Source organism: Microcaecilia unicolor, chromosome 3, assembly GCF_901765095.1.
Source record: "Microcaecilia unicolor chromosome 3, aMicUni1.1, whole genome shotgun sequence".
NCBI lineage: Eukaryota > Metazoa > Chordata > Amphibia > Gymnophiona > Siphonopidae > Microcaecilia > Microcaecilia unicolor.
The window spans coordinates 276,150,491-276,172,203 of NC_044033.1; the positions used below are offsets into that span (position 1 = coordinate 276,150,491).

At 42.7% G+C, this 21,713-nt stretch overlaps 1 protein-coding gene across 6 annotated transcripts in view; it reads left to right on the plus strand.

Annotated features, from left to right (window-relative positions):
* Window positions 1–21,713, plus strand: part of AGPAT4 (1-acylglycerol-3-phosphate O-acyltransferase 4) — a 507,427-nt gene that overhangs the window by 411,337 nt on the left and 74,377 nt on the right. For all 6 annotated transcript variants that reach the window (XM_030198100.1, XM_030198095.1, XM_030198098.1 and 3 more), the window contains one exon: window positions 17,277–17,475. In XM_030198100.1, the coding sequence (XP_030053960.1) occupies window positions 17,277–17,475 (199 nt within the window). The remainder of the gene's footprint in view (window positions 1–17,276; window positions 17,476–21,713) is intronic.

The following is a 21,713-nucleotide window of genomic DNA, read 5'->3' on the forward strand; positions in this document are numbered from 1 at the left end:
TTGAGAAGTTTGGAATTTAAAAGGTCCAAATTTGTTATACTTTGGAGGAGTTTGCTTCAGGTACAGACAGAGAGGTCAGCACCTGAGCAAAGTTAGAAATGGTTTGACCCCTATTCAGAGCTCAACCCTTACCTCCTGCTGTGTAATGATTAAGTCCCAAGTGCCAGCTAACTACTGTTAAGGCAATTCTCTGGGTGGGACCAGAATTTTCAAATGATTTAACTTCCAATATTGCCCTAGAATATAAAAAATAAGCTTTCCTTGTTGTAATATAAATCCAGATATTCCCAATAATTATATCAGTTTCAACAATGTAAAATGCACTTTAGAGCCCCAATACAATACAGCCTCCCTCTCAGAGCTTGGTAGGAAGAGAAAAAGAAGAAAATAAGAGGTTTCACATGGGCAAAATTAATTAAGCACTAAGTATAAATTAAAGAGAATATCAGGAATCTCACCTATAGCCAGAAAGTTGAGAAGTTTGGGAATTTAAAAGGTCCAAATTTGTTATACTTTGGAGGAGTTTTGCTTCAGGTACAGACAGGAGAGTGTCAGCACCTGGCAAAGTTAGAAATGGTTTGACCCCTATTCAGAGCTCAACCCTTACCTCCTGCTGTGTAATGATTAAGTCCAAGTGCCAGCTAACTACTCACCATGCTTACTAATGTTACAAAGCATGCTGCTGTCATGTGCAGTTAATATATATTTTTTTTCTTGGACAAACTGTAGTTCAAGAATTTTCTATACTACTGATGATATCACAAATGAAAGAAAGAATGAATTTAACCAGAGAAATAATGCAAAAAATGAAATATCGTTAGTAGAGTTTCTTGTAGTTTGTATCAGCTCAAAGAACTATTCAGGCTGCCACCATGACAGAAACTAAATGTTTGGACACATACCCTAAAAACCAGAGACCAATTACCAAAACTAAGGATATGTCATATCCCCCCCCCAAAAAAGAGCACCTCAATAGACACTAAAGTTTGGAGCCAATATGCAGAAGGTAAAGGTGCCTTAAATTATATTCAGAATATAGGTGTCGTCGAGGCAGATTTTAGAAAGGACATACAAATCGGAATCGAGGCATCCAGGTTGAGACATGTCAAGTGCTGCTGGTATTATAGAACAGGATCTGTCAACATATGGCTTGTTCTAAAATACATCCAGGAATGGACATCTATGCACCGGTTATGTGCAGTGAGAGCATCCATTTTACAAGCTTCAGCATCTAAATTATTAACGGGATCAACAAGGCAACATAAACATGTATGTGCTGGTGCATACATGTGCATGTTGGTATTTTAGAACATACACATATATGTGCTGGAACATACATATGTATGCAAGCCTTTCTTGCATCAGTGTGATCTTTCTCTTAAGATTTGCATAGTGTGCTGATCTAAGTTCCATGGTATGCTTAGTCTAATATTTTTCCTGAAGCTATAGAAGCCATGTCAGGCACATTTTGTTTCCTAAATCAGACTCTGACATTTGAAGAGATCCTTAATTGAACATTTCTATTGCAGCAGTTAAGTTCTCAAGACTATTATTTAGAATTTGTCAAGTTAGTAGAGTTGGCTGCTTCAGAAGCTGCATTTTCCTCAAGGTCATAGGGAGAGTAAATGGCAGGGGTGGGCAGACTTGAAGCCAGATTTATATATTGAAAATGTTGAAAGTTCCAGCTTAGAGTTGCACCTTCTAACACAGCAACTAGCGAAACAAGGTGCCCTTGTTGGGGTTTAATGAACTGCACATTAGCTCTTCATCTCAAATGCATCTCAAATAGTAGAGTCTTAACGATCTATGCACAGTCTTGTTTGGAACACAGTTTCACAGTGAGAGGTTTTGTGATTGCATTATTGTGGTAGTGCAGGTTTTTTTGGAACAGCCGTTTTTCTCTAGCAGAGGCTATAGTTTTTGTGGCTGTTATTTTTTTCCCCTTCTTTCTTGAAAGCAAAGACAGTATTGGGTCTCCATAAGGTAGGTTGACGCTGATGAAAGATTGAGTGTTGCCTGGTGCTTTGAGGTTTCTTTTGTTAATTTTTAATACCCCAGTACATTGCAATCCCTCCCAGTGTTGGCAAACTAACTTTGTTTTTGTATGGTATATATAGTTCTCAGTTTAAATTTTTCTTATAAAAATAAAATGTGTAGTCTCTCTACTTAATTGACTGCACTTATAGGACTAAGTATGCAAAACTGGACAGTTGTACGTGAAAGTTGCAAAATGCTGCTGCCACATAGAAACTGCTAGGTTCATGCAGGGGTTTTTCCCCATATGTATTTGTAAACCTGCTGCTCTTGCAGTGCATGCTAGCATAGCCTAGAAGGGTTAAAAGTTTTTGTTACCTGGGGGGATGGGATCAGGCTGCGCTGGATAGTGGTGCAGAATGGGTCTGGATGTCAGGCTGGAAAGGGCTGCGGGCTGCATTCTTGCAACGGAAGCAAGATCCAGTCTGGGGAAGCTGAAGAGTAAGGATCGCGGCAGACCACATGTTAAAAAAACAAACAAACAAGTAGAGGATGTCATGGCAGTAGTGTTGGTAAGGGGCTGAGGTGGTGATGGGCCTTACTCCTTCGCGTATTCAGTGGTGTCACGCGTATGCACAGTGATGATGTCTTGCATGCATGGAGACGTAGCTGGACATGAGGCCTTAATGGAGTGCCGGAGACAGATAGACGACTCTGATTAGCAGGAAAAAGCTGTTGGGTGGTAAGAGAGAGTCCTGGAGGAATCCATGGGAGTTTTGGGGACTTGATAGTCTGGCAGGAGCGGCGCAGGCCTGTATCACTGTGTGTGCATTCGCATTGAGAGGTACCAGTGGCAGCGGAAACCAGCGTGAAGAGTGTGTCAATGCCTGAAAGCGGTTCGTGGCAGAGCCGTGTAGCTGTTGCATTCTGGATTAATTTAGAATAACACATACTTTTGGAAGAAAAGGTACATTAAAAAAACAATAAGTAAATTCTTTTGTTTAATGACACTGAAGCAGTTGGCGGTGTTAAAGCTGTAGTTGTAAAAGTTCTACAGAAGCTTCCTATTGGTGACTGCTGTCCATTTAATAATATATATATATATATATATATATATATATATATATATATATATATATATATATATATATATATATATATATAAACTTAATTTAGGTACTGTTCTTAAGCTTGTTATTTAAATAACTTGTAAGGGGAAGAAAGTATTTTGTTAGGCGGGTTTCTAGCAGAGACATCGATTAACTTTTACTTTAACTAGACAGTTAGGGAAAGACAAGGAAAACTCCTGTTTTTAAGACTTACCTTCGATAGTTTAGTGCTTTTCCTCTGAGTTTGTAAAGGTAGGGAATAGGGTACAATGAAGACCCGAAGAGAGCTCCAACGTTAAAGAAAGGTGAAAGCAGAAGGCATTAAAGAAAGAAGAAGAGTGGTGAGACTGAACTTTATTGATATTGAAGGGGAAAGACTTACCTGCAGCCCGGGAGTCCGTAGACCAATAGTTCTGGGGAAAAAAAAGTAGCACACAGAATCAACTTCTTATTAAAGTAGTAGGAAAAGCTTAAGTTTTAGGATTTTGTCTCTGTTCTCATTAGACTTGTACACTGGAACCAGTTAGGGCTAAAAGAAAAGGTAAATTGTATTTTTAAAACATTTACCTTTGAGTTTGTTTTTTTTCCCTAATGAGATACTGGTATTTGACTGCCCTGTGTTGTCATTTTGTCTGTGCTCTTTACCTTTCCGGAGAACATCACACCTGAGGTAGTGTGTGGTTGTTTCCAGAAGGTTCAAGAGTTACACTAGCAAATAAATGTGTACTCATCCATGTCGTCGTGGATTCTGTACAAAAGGTTCTGGGTTTGACAGAGCCTTTTGGAAATTATTGCTGGAATTGAGCATATCCTGACCTGGATGTCTGTCTCTAAAAAAAGTTCACCCAGCTTTGTGTTTCCTGTGATCTCAGTAAACCTGGTAGTAGTATTGCTAAGCACATTGGAGATAATGTTATAATGCATTTTCTTCATATAAGGGATGTTTTACACTAAATAACTCTTACAATAAGGTGTCAGAATATACATGTGCATGTACATTCAAAGTACGTAGGAATTTCTGGTGGTGTAGTTTGGGCAGAGTTGCAGTGTTGTATTTTACAAAATATGTATGACATAGGCCACTAAATCAAAGATGACTTTATTTAAAGGAAAATGGCCTCAAAGAGCTCCAAGATTAATATCAATCTCATGGAGCTTAAACAGACCTAACGGTCTTATCATCATCATTGACCAAAAAACCTTATAATGCCACAGATCTAAATCCTCTTCTAGTATGTATGGTCGAAAATTATCCTAAGTGATGTTGTAGACGTAGATCACTACTAAGTCACTGTGGAGTGTCCATTATACACAATTACACTTATCTGTTTAGAAGTGGTGCTTAATGGATTAAGCTGCTCTATGCTGTGTAATCCTTCCTCCGGGCTCAGAGCGGGAAGTGAAGGATTACACAGCAAAGAGCAGCTTAATCCATTAAGCACCACTTCTAAAAGTAATTCCACACCACCAGTAATTTGTTTCTTTGACATAGATAGAGCACACAATACATTTACACTTTCTTTAGAGCACGTGTAAATTTGTGTGAGGAGAAGTCTATTTTATAAAGGCACATAAACACCAATGTTTCCTTTATGACATAGCATAAAATAGGTAATGTTTGGACATTTCTCATAGGCATCCCATTTTGAAAGTACCTTCATAATGTCTAATTGGATAGCATACTGCATCTCTTTGTTATGCCCAAGCAGAGCCTTAGTGGTTGGTATTGATGGCCCACCTGAGGTTGGTCTCCATGAAAGAGATCTGTAAGGCTGCAATGTGGAGTTCTGTTGATACATTCACATCACTTTATTTTTTGGATAACAACTCCCAACGGGACAGTAAATTAGGTTACTCCGTCCTGATAAGTCTCTTTGAGCTTTAGAATACAGCTCCAGCCCCCCTCCCACTACACACACAGATAAAATGTTAAGTGGCCTTCTGCCAACAAACACATTCAGATCAATATTCAAAAAGCTCCTTGCTGAACATTAAAACTGCTTTTTAAAAAATGTTTTTTTGTTGTGTGTTTTTTTTTAATTCTGGGTTATTCTGCATATAGGTGGGTTATTTTAGAATCCCTATTCATGCCAGCATTTACATGTAAATCTACACCATGTTCAAATTCCAAGCGGGCAAGGCTTGGACGGAACCAAAATATATCAATATATTCCCCATTTCAGAAAGGAAATGGCATATGGATGCCTAAATATTTCAATGTCTGAATTTACAGCTGTTCCTGGGCATGTATAAGCTTTTTTTTTTTTTTAAGTGCTCATATTTGGACAGCTTTTTACAAGAGGGATTAAGGATCGCCTTCTTAATTCCCATTGTTCCAGTTCCCCCACCCACCCACCCACCCACACACACTCAAAATTGAAAGTGCTGAAAGATGTTGGCATCAGCACTTAATTGAGAGGATTTATATGTGTAGGTTTCTAATATAGCAGACATATATGTGTAAGTTCTGAAACATCCTTTTACATGAGTAGATGTTGGGCAGTTATACATGCAAGTTGCCGAGTTGCCTCCAGTGATGCTTTCCATGTTCACACCTGTAAAAATGAATTTTCCCATTGCACATATCCACAACATACATGTGCATTCCTGTATGTATTTTAGAAGAGCCTCTATGTTGACATATCCTTTTCTACATCACTACTGGAATTTGACAAATCCCAGCCTGAACGTATCCATTCTGATTTCTACATTCTATCTAAAAAATGGGCCTTATAACATCACAAGTATTTTCAGCTATATGTGTAACTCCATAAGTAGAGCAAGGAAGGCAGGGTTGGGACATTCTGGAGTTGGCTATGGGTAGACCAGGGAGGGCAAGGTTGGGATGTTCTGGATTGGGTCCACAAATCCAAATAAATTATAAATATAGGTGCCCCAAATGTGAAACCAGCAAGGGATACCAGGCTGTATGACAGCTTCAGGTTCTATGGACATTCTTAAGACAACAGCCTGCAGATTTGAGGAGTAGCCTAGTGGTTAGTGCAGGAATTGAGACCCATTGATCCCAGGTTCACATTACACTTCAGCTTTAATGTAATTTTTTAAATTGTGAACCCTCCAAGGACAGAAAAATAAACTGTACCTTAATATATGACACCTGCAAGCCTAAAAGCTATTGAAGTGGTGTCATTCAGATATACTACTACTACCGTGTTTCCCCGAAAATAAGACATCCCCTGAAAATAAGACCTAGTAGAGGTTTTGCTGAATTGGTAATATAAGGCCTCCCCCGAAAGTAAGACCTAGCAAAGTTTTTGTTTGGCCCCGAATGGGACATGGACACAGAAACCTTAATTTTTTCGCTGCATACCAAAGATGAAATAACATTAAAGAAATGCAAGAAACAAGACTGAGGTGGAAAATCTATCGTCCAGCGGACTCCTACCATCCTCCTTCACGCTTTTGTGAAGATCAACTACCGGTAAGTGAGCCCGAAAAAAAAAGAAACATCCCCCTTGCAGAAATAATAAAAGAAAATGAGTAACCGAGCCCTTTTGGCGCTGCTCCATCGCCCAAGGGCTAAGTCAGACTAGAAGGATGGAAAGTGTTGCGAATGTACAGGAGGAGCGCATAAAGTGCCACCAACGGGGAACGGAGCTACCGTAGAATTTGTTTTTAACGTTTGTAATACGGTAGGGATGATCCTGCGCCCTAAGCCCTCTCACAACCTCCCGAGACCCCCAGCCAGAGCAGCCCAGCCCCACATTCCATTACCTTCCCTAGTGCACACCCCTCCTCCATTCCCAGGGCAGCTCTGCTCCGCTCGAGTCCTGCGGTCACTGTGGGCAGATAGGCGAGCCGCAGCCTACTCCTGCAGGATACCGCCCCCCACTTCAATACTGTTCCCGACCACCACAGTCCCCCTACTACTCCCGAGCCCGGCCCGCTACTACAGAGTACTACGGTATCCTCCGAGCTACAAGAGGACTACTCGTGCACCCACGGTAACCCGGGAGAAGGAAATTTCCGTCTTACCATGGTTCCACCACTTCTACCCGGTTTTTCCTCCTTACCTCCACCATATTGGTACCTTTAGGCGAACGAGCAGCTATTGCCCCAAGTACCCAGATGAGGCAGCTGAGCCATTGGCAGCCGAGGTGGAGGAAGGTGTCTGCTGGTCCAGCGGAGGTGAGCTCTGGTGACAGAGGATTTTGGAAGACCGAAGTAGAACGCACCCATACCAGTAGGAGTCGGTCCCAAGGGAGTTTTGCTCTTTTTCAAGGGAATTTGAGTAGAACACTTTAAAAGAAAACACCACAAACTTAGTGAGGGATTAGTTGTGACACAGGTGCTGAGGTCCGTTGACAGCTGCCTGACTCAGGCCAGTTTGCCAACGCGGTAAGGTTTTGGGGTTTTTTTTTAAATAAAACTCGACGGCGCCCTTGAAGGCAGGCGCCCCCCTGCAGCGCTTACCCCGCTTACCGTGTTGGCATGGCCCTGGCCCTAGACATGAGCGCAAAAAGAAAGAGCTATTCCGTCGAGTTCAATGTGATAAAGTCACCTCCAGGATAGTTGGGTTAAGGCAGCTTCAGTCTGAACTACAAGTCCCAGAAGGCATTGCAGGCAAGGAGCCAGGAGGTGAGATGGAAAACCCGGACTGCACTCCTAGCTGCAATAAGGGAGGACATGGGTGTAAGCTAACAGTAGGTGTAGATTGGCTGCCACTAGGGGGAAAGAGAGATAGGAAACCCTGTGTGCAGGATCTCCTCATTAGGCTCATGCTCAACTCAGCTGGTATGGGTGTGTAGAGAAGCTAAGGAGTGAGAATGATTGGTTATGAAGGCAGAAGCCAGGGATTGATTAGGCAGGTGGGAAGGAGTCTCAGGAGTTCAGTTCAGGGAGAGCAGCAAGGAAGGGGAGAAGCAGTGGCAGGCTGAAAACCTTTGGGCAGGGAGGTCCCTAAAGTACTGAAGTCTGAGAGGCAGTTGCAGGCTGAAAACCCTTGGGCAGGGAGGTCCCTAAAGTACTGAAGTCTTGGAAGTATTTGCAGGCTGAAAATCCTTGGGGTAAGAAGAAGTCCCTAAAGTAGTGACCTTACTAGTGAAGCTGATGTAGGGGAAAACCCTTGGGTAGAAGGAGTCCCTAAAATATTGAACTCTCCTGAAGGTAAAGAGGATAGAAGGTAGAAACTGCTGCTTGGTGACTGAACTGTGATGATGAACTGAAAGAACTGTTTGTCATGGGAATTGAATTACTGTTTATTGTGCACTGGATAAAGAGCCCAGACTGGAGCCTGTAAGCCTGTATTGAATCCTGGTATGTGCTATGCTGCTGTTGGAACTGTGTACTAGAAACCTGCATGGAATAAAAGTCCTTAAGATTGAAGTTACTGGTGGACATCTATTTCTTCATTGTGCCGGGAGCCTGTGGCTGGAGGAGATTGTTCTATCCTTGGCTGCACAAGAGAGGCGCCTGGTTACAACAAGAAAGGAATAGTGAAAGTCTCTTGGGGCAAAAATCTTACTGCTTTCTGCAAAGAGAAGATGTTTAGTATCCGATTGGTCCGAAAATGGCGAGCAGATTACGGTAACTTCAGTCAACAAGTGGACAATGGAAATGCTAAAAAGCGCAAGTGTGGATCAGGTCGGCAACCATTATTTTCCGAGCTGGAAGACCTGATCTGTGAATGGGTTGTTGACAGGAGAGCAAAGGCTTTGGTTGTGAATAGGGCTCAGATTCAAGAATTTGCCCTTGCAATGGCACCACAGTTCGAAATAGCCCCCGAAGAATTCAAAGCATCACAACACTGGCTGGATAATTTCCTTCAGCGAAGTGAACTGTCTTTAAGAAGATCCACAACACTGTTTAGGCTGGAAGATGCTGAAATTATTAAACGTGCATTTGCATTCAAGTCCTTTATTGATGACGCTGACTTCTCTAAATACAGTGTTTCCAACATGATTGCTATGGATGAAACTGCAGTGTTTATGGGCCAAGAATCTCAAACAACAATTGAACAGCGGGTGCCTCTACTACTACTACTACTATTTAGCATTTCTATAGCGCTACAAGGCATACGCAGCGCTGCCTCCTCAGTGTACATTCCCTCCACTGCTTATGAAAGTGCACGTGTTACCTGTATTTTGGCAATTCATCTGGATGGCACTAAAGTCCCACCTTTAATAATTTCTAAGGGCAAGAAGGATAAGATTGAATATGTTTCAGGCATTTTATTCTTGAAACTGAAAAAGCCTGGGCCACACAAGCAGTTATAAGGAAGTGGGTCGATTTAATGTTGCCGCTTGTTATGCGAGGGAGCCAAAGAGGTCTGCTAGTCTGGGATTCAGCCAGCACACACCGCGCTAAAGACATGAAAAAATTCTTCACAAAAGAAAAATAGATCAAACAATGATTCCCGCAGGAATGACGGCCTAGCTCCAGATTCTTGATATTGCAATAAACAAGCCATTCAAGGACAATTTGCGTATGGAAATTGACTACATTGAAAATAGAATGGAGAGAAATTAGCGTGGAAACTTTGTGAAGCCTAAACTGCAAGAGGTTGTGACTTGGGTGAAGAATTCATGGGAGAAAATCACTGACAGTTGCATTGCAAATGCACTACGAGCAGGCTATCTTGACAAGAAGTACTCATTTAAGGACAGTGCTATTGCTAGACATGAGAGATTTGGGCCAATGATTCTGAAAGAAACAGAGTCACAAGAAATTCACCAGGAAATTCAGGGTTTGGATTGTTATGAAGATGTTCCAGAAGATGATGACATGATTGTCATTGAATAAATCTTGCTTTGTGTTCATAAATATCGGGATCGGTAAATCTACCATAGATTGTTGTACATGGAAATAATGGTAGTAACAAGAAATTATTGATAGGATTCACAGTTTGTCTGGTTATGCTGGTTTGTGGTGACAACTACGGTACAATATATAATAAATGTTCATTTTTGTTGTGGTGAAGAGACGACGAGGGTTGGAGCTCCCACGTAGCCATCTATCCCCCCTTCAATCCGTTCAGAACTCTGCCGCACGTCTTATCTTCCGCATGGACTGATATGCTCATATCACCCCTCTCCTCAAGTCACTTCACTGGCTTCCGATCAGGTACCGCATACAGTTCAAGCTTCTCCTACTAACCTACAAATGCACTCAATCTGCAGCCCCTCCCTACCTCTCTACAGGAACAGAAAAGTACCTACTAATGATTTGTAGTAGTACCCTGTTTCCCCAAAAATAAGACAGAGTCTTATATTAATTTTTGCTCCCAAAGATGCGCTAGGTCTTATTTTCAGGGGATGTCTTATTTTTTCATGAAGAAGAATTCACATTTATTGTTGAACAACAAAAATGAACATTTATTATATACTGTACAGTAGTTGTCATCACAAACCAGCATAACCAGACAAACTGTGAATCCTATCAAGAATTTCTTGTTACTACCATTATTTCCATGTACAACAATCTATGGTAGATTTACCATAGATGTTTCAAATTTTTTTCATCCTGCTCAAAATTGACACTGATAACTTTGCCCCTTGACTTTAACATTTTCCTTTTTTGTTTTATTTAAAAACAAACTGTAGCTAAAGATTTCCATATATAAGGATTGCTATTCTGCCACTGTCCTCAGAAAGAGAAGTAGCTTATGTGTAACAGACATTCAATTGTATGAAGTTAGCAGGATACCAGTCCTCACAAAACACTCCCCATTCAGTTGACATCTCCAGGAAATAGCAGTGAATGGAACAGATGTAGTCTGCATTGCTGTGATATTTCAGAAACTCCAGCACATAACACCAGAACTCTCTAGATAGCTTTAAGCATTGTTTACAGTTGCTTCAGCCTTCGGCTTCATTAAATGATGTCCCTATGTGTGAGACTGGTATCCTGTTGTCTACAGAGAATACCTATTACAGGTAAAGCACATGTGCTTGTGTAGGAAATGTTCTGATAAGATCTTTTAGCTGCTTTGTATAATCCTGTGTGGGGTCTTATCAGAACATTTCCTACACAAGCACAGCCACATCTGAAGAAACTCATACCAAACCAGCCTTCTGTGGGCACATTCTACATGTTACCCAAAATCCACAAACCTGGAAACCCGGGCAGACCAATCATATCAGGTATGGCACGCTCAAGGAGAAAATATCTGGACTCATAGAGGGAATTCTGAAACCTCTCGTGCACAAAACTAACAGCTTCATACAAGACACCACAGACTTTCTGAATAAATTGAAAAATATCAAACAATTACCACCAAACACCCTTCTGGTCATGATGGATGTAGAATCACTATACAGCAACATTCCACATGCAGATGGCATAGCTGCATGTGGAAGACTCCTAAAAATAACCACACTGGACCATCAATACTCACCAGAAACTATTACAAAATTAATCAAATTCATTTTAACTCACAACTACTTCCACTTAACAATGATATCTATCTACAAATAATGGGCACTGCAATGGGCACCAGGACAGCACCCCAATATGCCAACCTTTTTATGGCTGACATGGAAGAGACATTTCTGAATACATACCAGACCAAACCTCTAAAATACTACCGGTACATCGATGACATTTTTATGATTTGGACGGAGGGGGAAGAAACTCTGAAACAATTTTACTATTCCTTCAATACATATACCATCCTACAGTCAGATTCAAAATTGACTACTCCCCAGAAAAAGTCAATTTTTTGGACACCACAGTCTCAATCAGTGATGGCTGTATACAAACATCTATGTACAAGAAACCCACAGACAGATGCAGCTACCTCCACAACTCCAGCTTCCACCCTTCACATACAAAAAGATCCATTATTACAGCCAAGCCACAAGATACCACCGTATCTGCTCGGACCCAGAGGATAGAGACAGACACCTTGAAACCCTGACTGCATCCTTCAAACAGAAAGGCTACAACCCCAAAATAATCTCCAAGAATATTGCCTCCTCCCTCAAAACACCCAGGGAAATCTACTACAGTACAAAGAAAAAAAAGCCAACGACAGAATTCCCCTTGTAGTGACATACAACCCAGAGCTGGAGAAACTGAGGAAAATCATAAGAGACCTACAGCCACTACTTCAGGAAGATGAATTACTGAAAGAGATATTCCCATCCCCACCAGTGCTGGCCTTCCGACAGCCACCAAATTTAAAACACAAGCTAATCAGAAGTAAACTTCCAACACAGATGGAAAAAGAAAAGGGCACGTTCATGTGTAACACAACCAGCTGCAAACTATGCCAAAACATTTCACAAGACCCCACAGTCATTCACAAAGGAAAAATATTCAACAAAAAGGACTATTTTACATGCTCATCTTCCAATGTGGTATATATCATTCAGTGTAAGAAATGTAACGAAGGATGCTATATTGGAGAAACAGGCCAGATGCTTAAGACAAGATTCAATCTACACAGACATTACATGAAAATAGCCGGTGCCAGTCAGGCCCCCACCCCTGTGGGCCAACACTTCACTAGACCAGAACACTGCACCAGTGATTTCACAGTAAGAATACTGAAAGGTAATTTTAAAACAATACAGGAACGTAAGACCTTTGAAATAAGAATGATTGAATATTTTGACACCCAACAAACAGGACTTAATAAGGATCTGGGTTTTCTAACTCATTATAAAACATAAGCTGTATTTCTCTGTTTATTTCTCTGTTTATTAAGTACATAAGTACATAAGTACATAAGTAGTGCCATACTGGGAAAGACCAAAGGTCCATCTAGCCCAGCATCCTGTCACCGACAGTGGCCAATCCAGGTCAAGGGCACCTGGCACACTCCCCAAACGTAAAAACATTCCAGACAAGTTATACCTAAAAATGCGGAATTTTTCCAAGTCCATTTAATAGCGGTCTATGGACTTGTCCTTTAGGAATCTATCTAACCCCTTTTTAAACTCCGTCAAGCTAACCGCCCGTACCACGTTCTCCGGCAATGAATTCCAGAGTCTAATTACACGTTGGGTGAAGAAAACTTTTCTCCGATTCATTTTAAATTTACCACACTGTAGCTTCAACTCATGCCCTCTAGTCCTAGTATTTTTGGATAGCGTGAACAGTCGCTTCACATCCACCCGATCCATTCCACTCATTATTTTATACACTTCTATCATATCTCCCCTCAGCCGTCTCTTCTCCAAGCTGAAAAGCCCTAGCCTTCTCAGCCTCTCTTCATAGGAAAGTCGTCCCATCCCCACTATCATTTTCGTCGCCCTTCGCTGTACCTTTTCCAATTCTACTGTATCTTTTTTGAGATACGGAGACCAGTACTGAACACAATACTCCAGGTGCGGTCGCACCATGGAGCGATACAACGGCATTATAACATCCGCACACCTGGACTCCATACCCTTCCTAATAACACCCAACATTCTATTCGCTTTCCTAGCCGCAGCAGCACACTGAGCAGAAGGTTTCAGCGTATCATCGACGACGACACCCAGATCCCTTTCTTGATCCGTAACTCCTAACGCGGAACCATTGCAAGACGTAGCTATAATTCGGGTTCCTCTTACCCACATGCATCACTTTGCACTTGTCAACATTGAACTTCATCTGCCACTTGCACGCCCATTCTCCCAGTCTCGCAAGGTCCTCCTGTAATTGTTCACATTCCTCCTGCGACTTGACGACCCTGAATAATTTTGTGTCATCGGCGAATTTAATTACCTCACTAGTTATTCCCATCTCTAGGTCATTTATAAATACATTAAAAAGCAACGGACCCAGCACAGACCCCTGCGGGACCCCACTAACTACCCTCCTCCACTGAGAATACTGGCCACGCAATCCTACTCTCTGCTTCCTATCTTTCAACCAGTTCTTAATCCATAATAATACCCACCTCCGATTCCATGACTCTGCAATTTCTTCAGGAGTCTTTCGTGCGGCACTTTGTCAAACGCCTTCTGAAAATCCAGATATACAATATCAACCGGCTCCCCATTGTCCACATGTTTGCTTACCCCCTCAAAAAAATGCATTAGATTGGTGAGGCAAGACTTCCCTTCACTAAATCCGTGCTGACTTTGTCTCATCAGTCCATGTTTTTGTATATGCTCTGCAATTTTATTCTTAATAATAGCCTCCACCATCTTGCCCGGCACCGACGTCAGACTCACCGGTCTATAATTTCCCGGATCTCCTCTGGAACCCTTCTTAAAAATCGGAGTAACATTGGCTACCCTCCAGTCTTCCGGTACTACACTCGATTTTAGGGACAGATTGCATATTTCTAACAGTAGCTCCGCAAGTTCATTTTTTAGTTCTATTAATACTCTGGGATGAATACCATCAGGTCCCGGTGATTTACTACTCTTCAGCTTGCTGAACTGACCCATTACATCCTCCAAGGTTACAGAGAATTTGTTTAGTTTCTCCGACTCCCCCGCTTCAAATATTCTTTCCGGCACCGGTGTCCCCCCCAAATCCTCCTCGGTGAAGACCAAAGAATTCATTTAATTTCTCCGCTACGGCTTTGTCCTCCTTGATCGCCCCTTTAACACCATTTTCGTCCAGCGGCCCAACCGACTCTTTGGCCGGTTTCCTGCTTTTAATGTATCTAAAAAAATTTTTACTATGTATTTTTGCTTCCAAAGCTAATTTCTTCTCAAAGTCCTTTTTTTGCCCTCCTTATCTCCGCTTTGCATTTGGCTTGGCATTCCTTATGATCTATCCTGTTACTTTCAGTTGGTTCTCTTCTCCACTTTCTGAAGGATTGTTTTTTGGCTCTAATGATTTCCTTTATCTTACTGTTTAGCCACGCCGGCTGACGTTTAGTCTTTTTTCCCTTTTTTCTAATACGTGGAATATATTTGTCCTGAACCTCCAGGATGGTGTTTTTAAACAGCATCCACGCCTGATGCAAGTTTTTTACTCTGCGAGCTGCTCCTTTCAGTCTTTTTTTCACCATTTTTCTCATTTTGTCGTAATCACCTTTTCTATAGTTAAACGTTAGCGTACTTGATTTCCTAGTTTCACTTCCTTCAATGCCAATATCAAAACCGATCATAATTATGATCACTGTTATCAAGCGGCCCTCGTATCGTTACCCCCTGCACTAGATCATGAGCACCACTAAGGACTAAGTCTAGTATTTTTCCTTCTCTTGTCGGCTCCTGAACTAGCTGTTCCATGAAGCTGTCCTTGATTTCATCAAGAAATCTTATGTCCCTTGCGTGTACAGATGTTACATTAACCCAGTCTATATGCGGGTAATTGAAATCCCCCATTATTATTGTGTGCCCAGTTTGTTTGCGTCCCTGATTTCCTTTAACATTTCCGCATCCGTCTGTTCGTCCTGGCCAGGCGGACGGTAGTACACTCCTATCACTATCCTTTTCCCCTTTGCACATGGAATTTCAATCCACAGTGATTCCAAGGAGTGTTTGTTTCCTGCAGAATTTCAATCTATTTGATTCAAGGCTCTCGTTAATATACAATGCTACCCCTCCACCAATCCGATTCACCCTATCACTACGATATAATTTGTACCCCGGTATGACAGTGTCCCACTGGTTATCCTCCTTCCACCAGGTCTCAGAGATGCCTATTATATCTAATTTTTCATTTAGTGCAATATATTCCAACTCCCCCATCTTATTTCTTAGGCTCCTGGCATTCGCATATAGACATTTCAAACTATGTTTGTTGTTCCTAAGTACATCATGCTTAGTACTTGACAGTATTAATTGGCAATCTTTTGTCTGATTTTTATTGTTATTTAAAGATTACCCTCCTCTCACCTACCAACACCCATTCTGTTAGAATATCAATGAAATGCTTCGATGTCCCCATACATACCCCCACCCTCCCACTCTGTCAGACAGTCAAAGTAATGCTTTGATGTTTCTCTCATATATACTATCTGCTACCTCATTTGCTTATTTCCGATCTGAGGAAGAAGGGCAACCTTCGAAAGCTAATCAAGAAATGTATTAAGTTATGTCCAATAAAAAAGGTATCATCTTATTTTCTTTTCCATGTTTTATTTTGTTTGATTTCTATTGATAACCTTTAAGAGTGGACTAACACGGCTACCACACCTCTCTACTTTTTAAAACAGTACATTCGGTTAATAATATTGTATTTTGTATCCCTTGTGTCACTTTTAACGACATTAAATATATGGGCTCATTTTTCATACATAGCCATAAACATGGTCTGTCAGGTGTGTCACAATAGAAGAAAGGTTTAGAACCACTGTTCTTACTTGACCTAATTTATGGTCAGAAATTAATGCTGGAGAAACATAGAAAGGAACTAACCATTCGGATCAAACAGCAATGCAAAGAGTGGAGACAGCCAAAAGAGAAGCAGTCATAAGCCAACAGCCTTTATTTGATGGTCAACAACAGCTGTGTTTAAACAAATGCCTGCATGAGGGATTCAAAAATCTGACAAACATAAAGCCATACAAACTGTACATGGAAAACTCAGAATGTGCATGATTTGTGATTTTTAGATCAATGAAGTTTTCTATGGATACTGCAAAACAAAACACTAAGGGGATAATATTCAACCTGCAGCATTCAGTGGTTTTAAATCCACTAACCATTGCAGGGTGAACTGAGCCTGGATATTCGATGCTGGGCCAGGTCCAGGCACTGGCATTGAATATGTGGGTCACAGCATCCACCCAGAAGCTAACCACATACTGGTTAATATTCAGATCAGTGTGTAGTTAGCTTGGCAGATAAAATTATGACAACCTTTTTTACTGTTCTAACTTTATCTGCTTACTTAACCAGTTAGCGAACTGAATATCGCCACTATCCAGTTAAGTACCAGCTCCACCCAAGTTCCGCCAATGGACCACCCCTGTAGTAACAAGACAGTGCCACAGCAGTCAGAGCTGATATTGAGCAGCAGGGCATTGTTAAGTGCTGCTGAATACCAGTGGCCAGGGTGCTGAGCTTCTTCTACCTGGTTAAATGGTTTCAGTGTTGGGCCCTAACTCATGTTTTGTGCTTTGCAAAAAGGAAGCTTGGCAATCTAATGCACATGTCAAGAACTGAGATAATATTGGCCAGCAATGTAACACAGTAGTTAAAGCCTACACACAGACACCATGGTTACCCTTCCCCTACCCATCACTCAACAAATACTTTAGCTTAAAGGTTAAACTTTTTAGTGCACGTGGCAGTGTTATGACTAATGAAGACTTTTATATTTTTGTACTGTACCCAGGATATCTTTCAAGAGGGATACTACAGAACAGGAGTCTTTCCTGGCACTCCTATTGTTTCACCTCGGAGACCATGGACTCTTTTAAACTGGCTGTTTTGGGCCTCATTATTGCTATATCCTCTATTCCAGTTACTTGTCAACATGATCAGCAGTGGATCATCACTAACACTGGCCGTTTTTGCACTCCTCATCATTGTAGGTAAGGTGCGTGATTGTGTGAAAGGCGTGGAAATGCTAACGTGTGCCTTAACAATGAGAGAAGAACTTTGATTTTGAAGTAAGCTTGTGACCATTTCTTTCTATGACAAGGCCAAAAGCATATATCTTCTGAGAATGCTGTCCTCTAGGAAGCCAGATATGGTATCAGCCACTGATAACTTGGTAACATCATTCAGAATCCAAGGATTTACCTTTGGGTACACACAGGGCCGGTCTTAGGCAGAGGCGACCAAGGCGACCGCATAGGGCCCCGCGCCTAAGGGGGCCCCGCGCTCAACTCTGCCTCGCTCGTGCCTCCGCTCCGACCTCCACCGCCTGAGATGATCCCCATTCCCACGGCTCGGCCGCTCCGCTCCCGTCACCACCGGCGTGGTGCCCACTCCCGGCTTGGGCCCGCTGAGCCCACCGTCAGCTCCCGAGTCCCCGGACCCCGGCGACTAACTGAGCGATGCCAGCGAGCCAGCCCAGGCAGCGACGGCCCCGCCCCTGAAGGCGACGACAGACAGTTGCAGCGCGATGGCTCACCTCCAGGCTCCAGCTTCCCGCTCAATGTCCCGCCTTCTGATGTATTTCCTGTTTCTGGACGTGAGGGCGGGAGTCACTGAGCGGGAAAAGCTGGAGCCTGGTCGGAGTTGGTGAGGACGTGAGGTGAGCCATCGTTGCTGACGCCAACAGTTGTGCACTTATGCCAAATCGAAATTGGATTCCATGCAGGCAGGAGATCAGGAGAAGTCTCTCTCTCATCTAACGACGCTTGCGGACGGTGCAAGGGTTGGAAATGTCTGCCTCCCTGAGAGGAATTTGGCCCAACAACATTAGTTGCTGGAGAAGCTGAGCAAGTAAGATCTTCTGGCTTGGAAGAGGCTGTTTCTAACATATCTGGGTTATTTTCACATAGATCTGCAGATATTTCTCCTGATAAAAATTTGGATGGCAATAGCAGATTTAGCTAAAACACTGCTTCCAGTAATTAATGATATGACACCTCGAATTAATCATTTGGAAGCTAGACTGCAATCACAGGAAGAAAAGATTACTAAGCTAAAATCTGAGAATGGAAATCATGAAGTAGCAAAATCTGATATAAAGTAGGTACAATCAGTTCAAACTATTTTAGTAACTGATGTGGCTACTTGCCTCTCTGGTTTGATGGGTTACAGAATAATAGGGGCATTTGAAAGTACTGGATCTTTTCTTAATATTTTTCCTTTATTCTCCTTTGTTATGAGAATTGGAACTACTAATTGTAGTGGACTTGAAAAGAATAATTTCTGGGGAGGGGAGGTTTCATGATAGCATTGTGCTTATTATTTCAATCAGTTTTTTTGTACAAGTTTAGCTTCATTTGTCTTTATTTGAAATTTCATAAATAAAAAAATGTTCTAAAAATGGAATAATCTTATCAATGGGGTGGAGCTAGGGTGGGGGCAGAGCTAGGGTGGGTGGGGCTAGGATGGGGTTCCACCAGATTGGTCTGCATAGGGCCATAGGCGCCCGGTATAAGAGGCTTGGGGAGGCTAAGCCTCCCCAGCCAGAAGTGCAGCAGGGGCGGACCGGACCGCCCGGGTGCAGCTCCCGCTGCCTTGAACATCTCCCCCCCCCCCCCCCCCCCCGACTGGTGCGTGGACCTGCGATCTTTACCGCCCCCCCTCCCCCGACTACTGCCGTATCACTCTCCCCCTCTGCTCCTGTCCTATCACGTCGTCTTTGAACGTCAAGGATTCCTTCCAGTAGCAGCAGCAGCATCGCAATGATGTAAGCGCTGCTTTCAGCCTGCCCCGGAAGCACTCTCTGGACAGCGTCCCTCCTACGCGGGAAACTGTACAGAGAGTGCTTCCGGGGCAGGCTGAAAGCAGCGCTTACATCATTGCCGATGCTGCTGCTGCTGCTACCGGAAGGAAGCCTCCAAGTTCAAAGACATGACAGGAGCGGAGGGGGAGACCGATACCGAACTAGTCCGGGGGGGGGGGGGAGCGAGTGGTGGGGTGATGCATCATGCCAGCCAGCTGCCACACCAAAGGGAAAGGGGTGGAGAGAGGAGGATGTGAGGTGCCACATCTAAGGGGAAGAGGGAGGAAGGAAAGCAATGGCAGGGAATGGGAAAAGGGGGTGGAGAAAGGAGTGAGAGTGATGGAAGCAAGAAGGGGAGGGAAGAGAAAGGTGGGATGCATGAGGACGCTGGAGGAGAGAGAGAGAAAGTGAAAAAGTGCAGGGGAGAGCCAGGGACATGCAAAAGAGCAGGGGGGAGTCAGAGAGAGATGGGGAGAGAAAGAGGGGACATGGAAGAGAGCAGGGGAGAGCCAGAGAGAGAGATGGGGAGAGAAAGAGGGGGCATGGAAGAGAGCAGGGGAGAGCCAGAGAGAAGATGCTGGATAGAAGAGGAGAGAGAGAGAGAGATTAGTGGAAAGATGGGGAGAGAAAGAGGGGACATGGGCAGGAGAGAGAGAGAAGCTGCTGGGGAGAAACTGGGGGAGACCCTAGCTGTCAGACGGAGAAATGCTGAATGAAAGGAGGGAGAAAGAGGGAAGACACTGGACGTAAGGGTAGGGAGGGAAAGAGGAAAGACACTGGAAGGATGGGGATAGAGAGGACATGTTGAATGGAAAAGGGTCGAGAGAGAGAACTGTTTAGAAGGAAGGGGAGATAGAGGGAGACAATGGATGGAAGGAGAGGGAGACAATAGACGGAAGGATTGGGAGAGGGTAATGGGTAGAAGGATGGAGAGAGAAAGAGGGATGACACTGGATGGAAGGGTAGAAGGGAAAGAGGGAAGGTGCTGGACATGGATGGATGGAGGGGAGGGGAGGGAAGAGAGGAGAAATGTGCTGGACATGGATGGAGGGGAGGAAAGACAGAGGAAGTTCATGCACATGGATGGAGGGGAGGGGACACATGCTGGATATGGATGGAGGGAAAATTGCTGAATTTAAGGGCTGGATTTGAACACTTTGAGGGCAGATGCTGAAACTGGAGAAAGGATAGGGACAGGGCTACAGATGGTAGACAGGATGCAGAAGGACACAGGAGGATGGTGGAAATGTTGAGAGAAAAAATATCAAATGGAAAGAAGACACTGGGACCAAAGCAAATAGAAAAACTAAATGATCAGACAACAAAGGTAGAAAAAAGTATTTTATTCAGAATTTATTAACTGGAATATGTCAGCTTTTGGAAATGTACATCTGTGATATTTGCATGTAAGTTTCAATTTTTCTAGTATTGCTGCATGCTGAGTCTGACTTCTTGAGGTAACTTTCCAGTTTTGCCTTCATATCTGTTGTGTCATGTGTTTTTCATGTGTAATCAAGGTGCAGTATTCTACTAGTGTGTAGTATTTACAGCCCTTTTGGGGGTTTTTTTTGTTTCACTAGGTAGTGTACTGGTGTTTTAGAGCCTGGTGTAATTACAGTGCTGCTTTTCCACGCATAAGGTTGTAGCTCGTCCTGTCCTTGGAATTAGTGCTGTTATGGTTTGGTAAGGTTATGAGTGTGTTTTTGCACAAGTTTGTGTATAGTGTTTTGCAGTGGAGAGATTGTGTATTGGCTTTACTGAGGTGGCACCAAAACATCAAAAAGGGTTTTAGAGCCTAAATCATGACACACTACCTCTTGAAGGATCTACATGTAGTTGTTAATAAAAGGAGCTCATTGTGAACACTATCCACCCTAAAAGGGTGTTTTGTGGCTCTACATGAGAATTGTGATATTATGATCCCTTGTTTCATATTGTTGATGGTGTGCATTTTCTATATGGGTGGTATATTGGTGTATTAGGGTCTGCCTAGTGTTATGGTACAGTAAGGTTCTGAGTGTGTTTTTGCACAAATTTGTGCATAGTGTTTTGCAGTTGAGCGATTATGGTTAGTATATGCTTTGAGCAACCACTTTATTCTTTGACATATGATACATATCTAATATCTAAATTAATAAAAGGTATTAATTGTGACTATTTTATTTTTACTTATTTTTTTCTGTGTTAATTGTGGCTATAAGCTCCGCCCCTGGCTCCACCCCTAACTCCACCCCCTTTAGCCTCCCCAAACAGTTGGGCCACCGACCGCCTATGCATAGGGCCCCGCACTTGCTAAGACCGGCCCTGGGTACACAGAGTTATGGTTTATTGATGGAGGAGAACTGTAGTTCATTTGTTTTCAGTTGTGGAATTTGTTGTCAGGTATAGTACTAGCTTTAACCATAATTTCACATTTTAAAAGAGGTA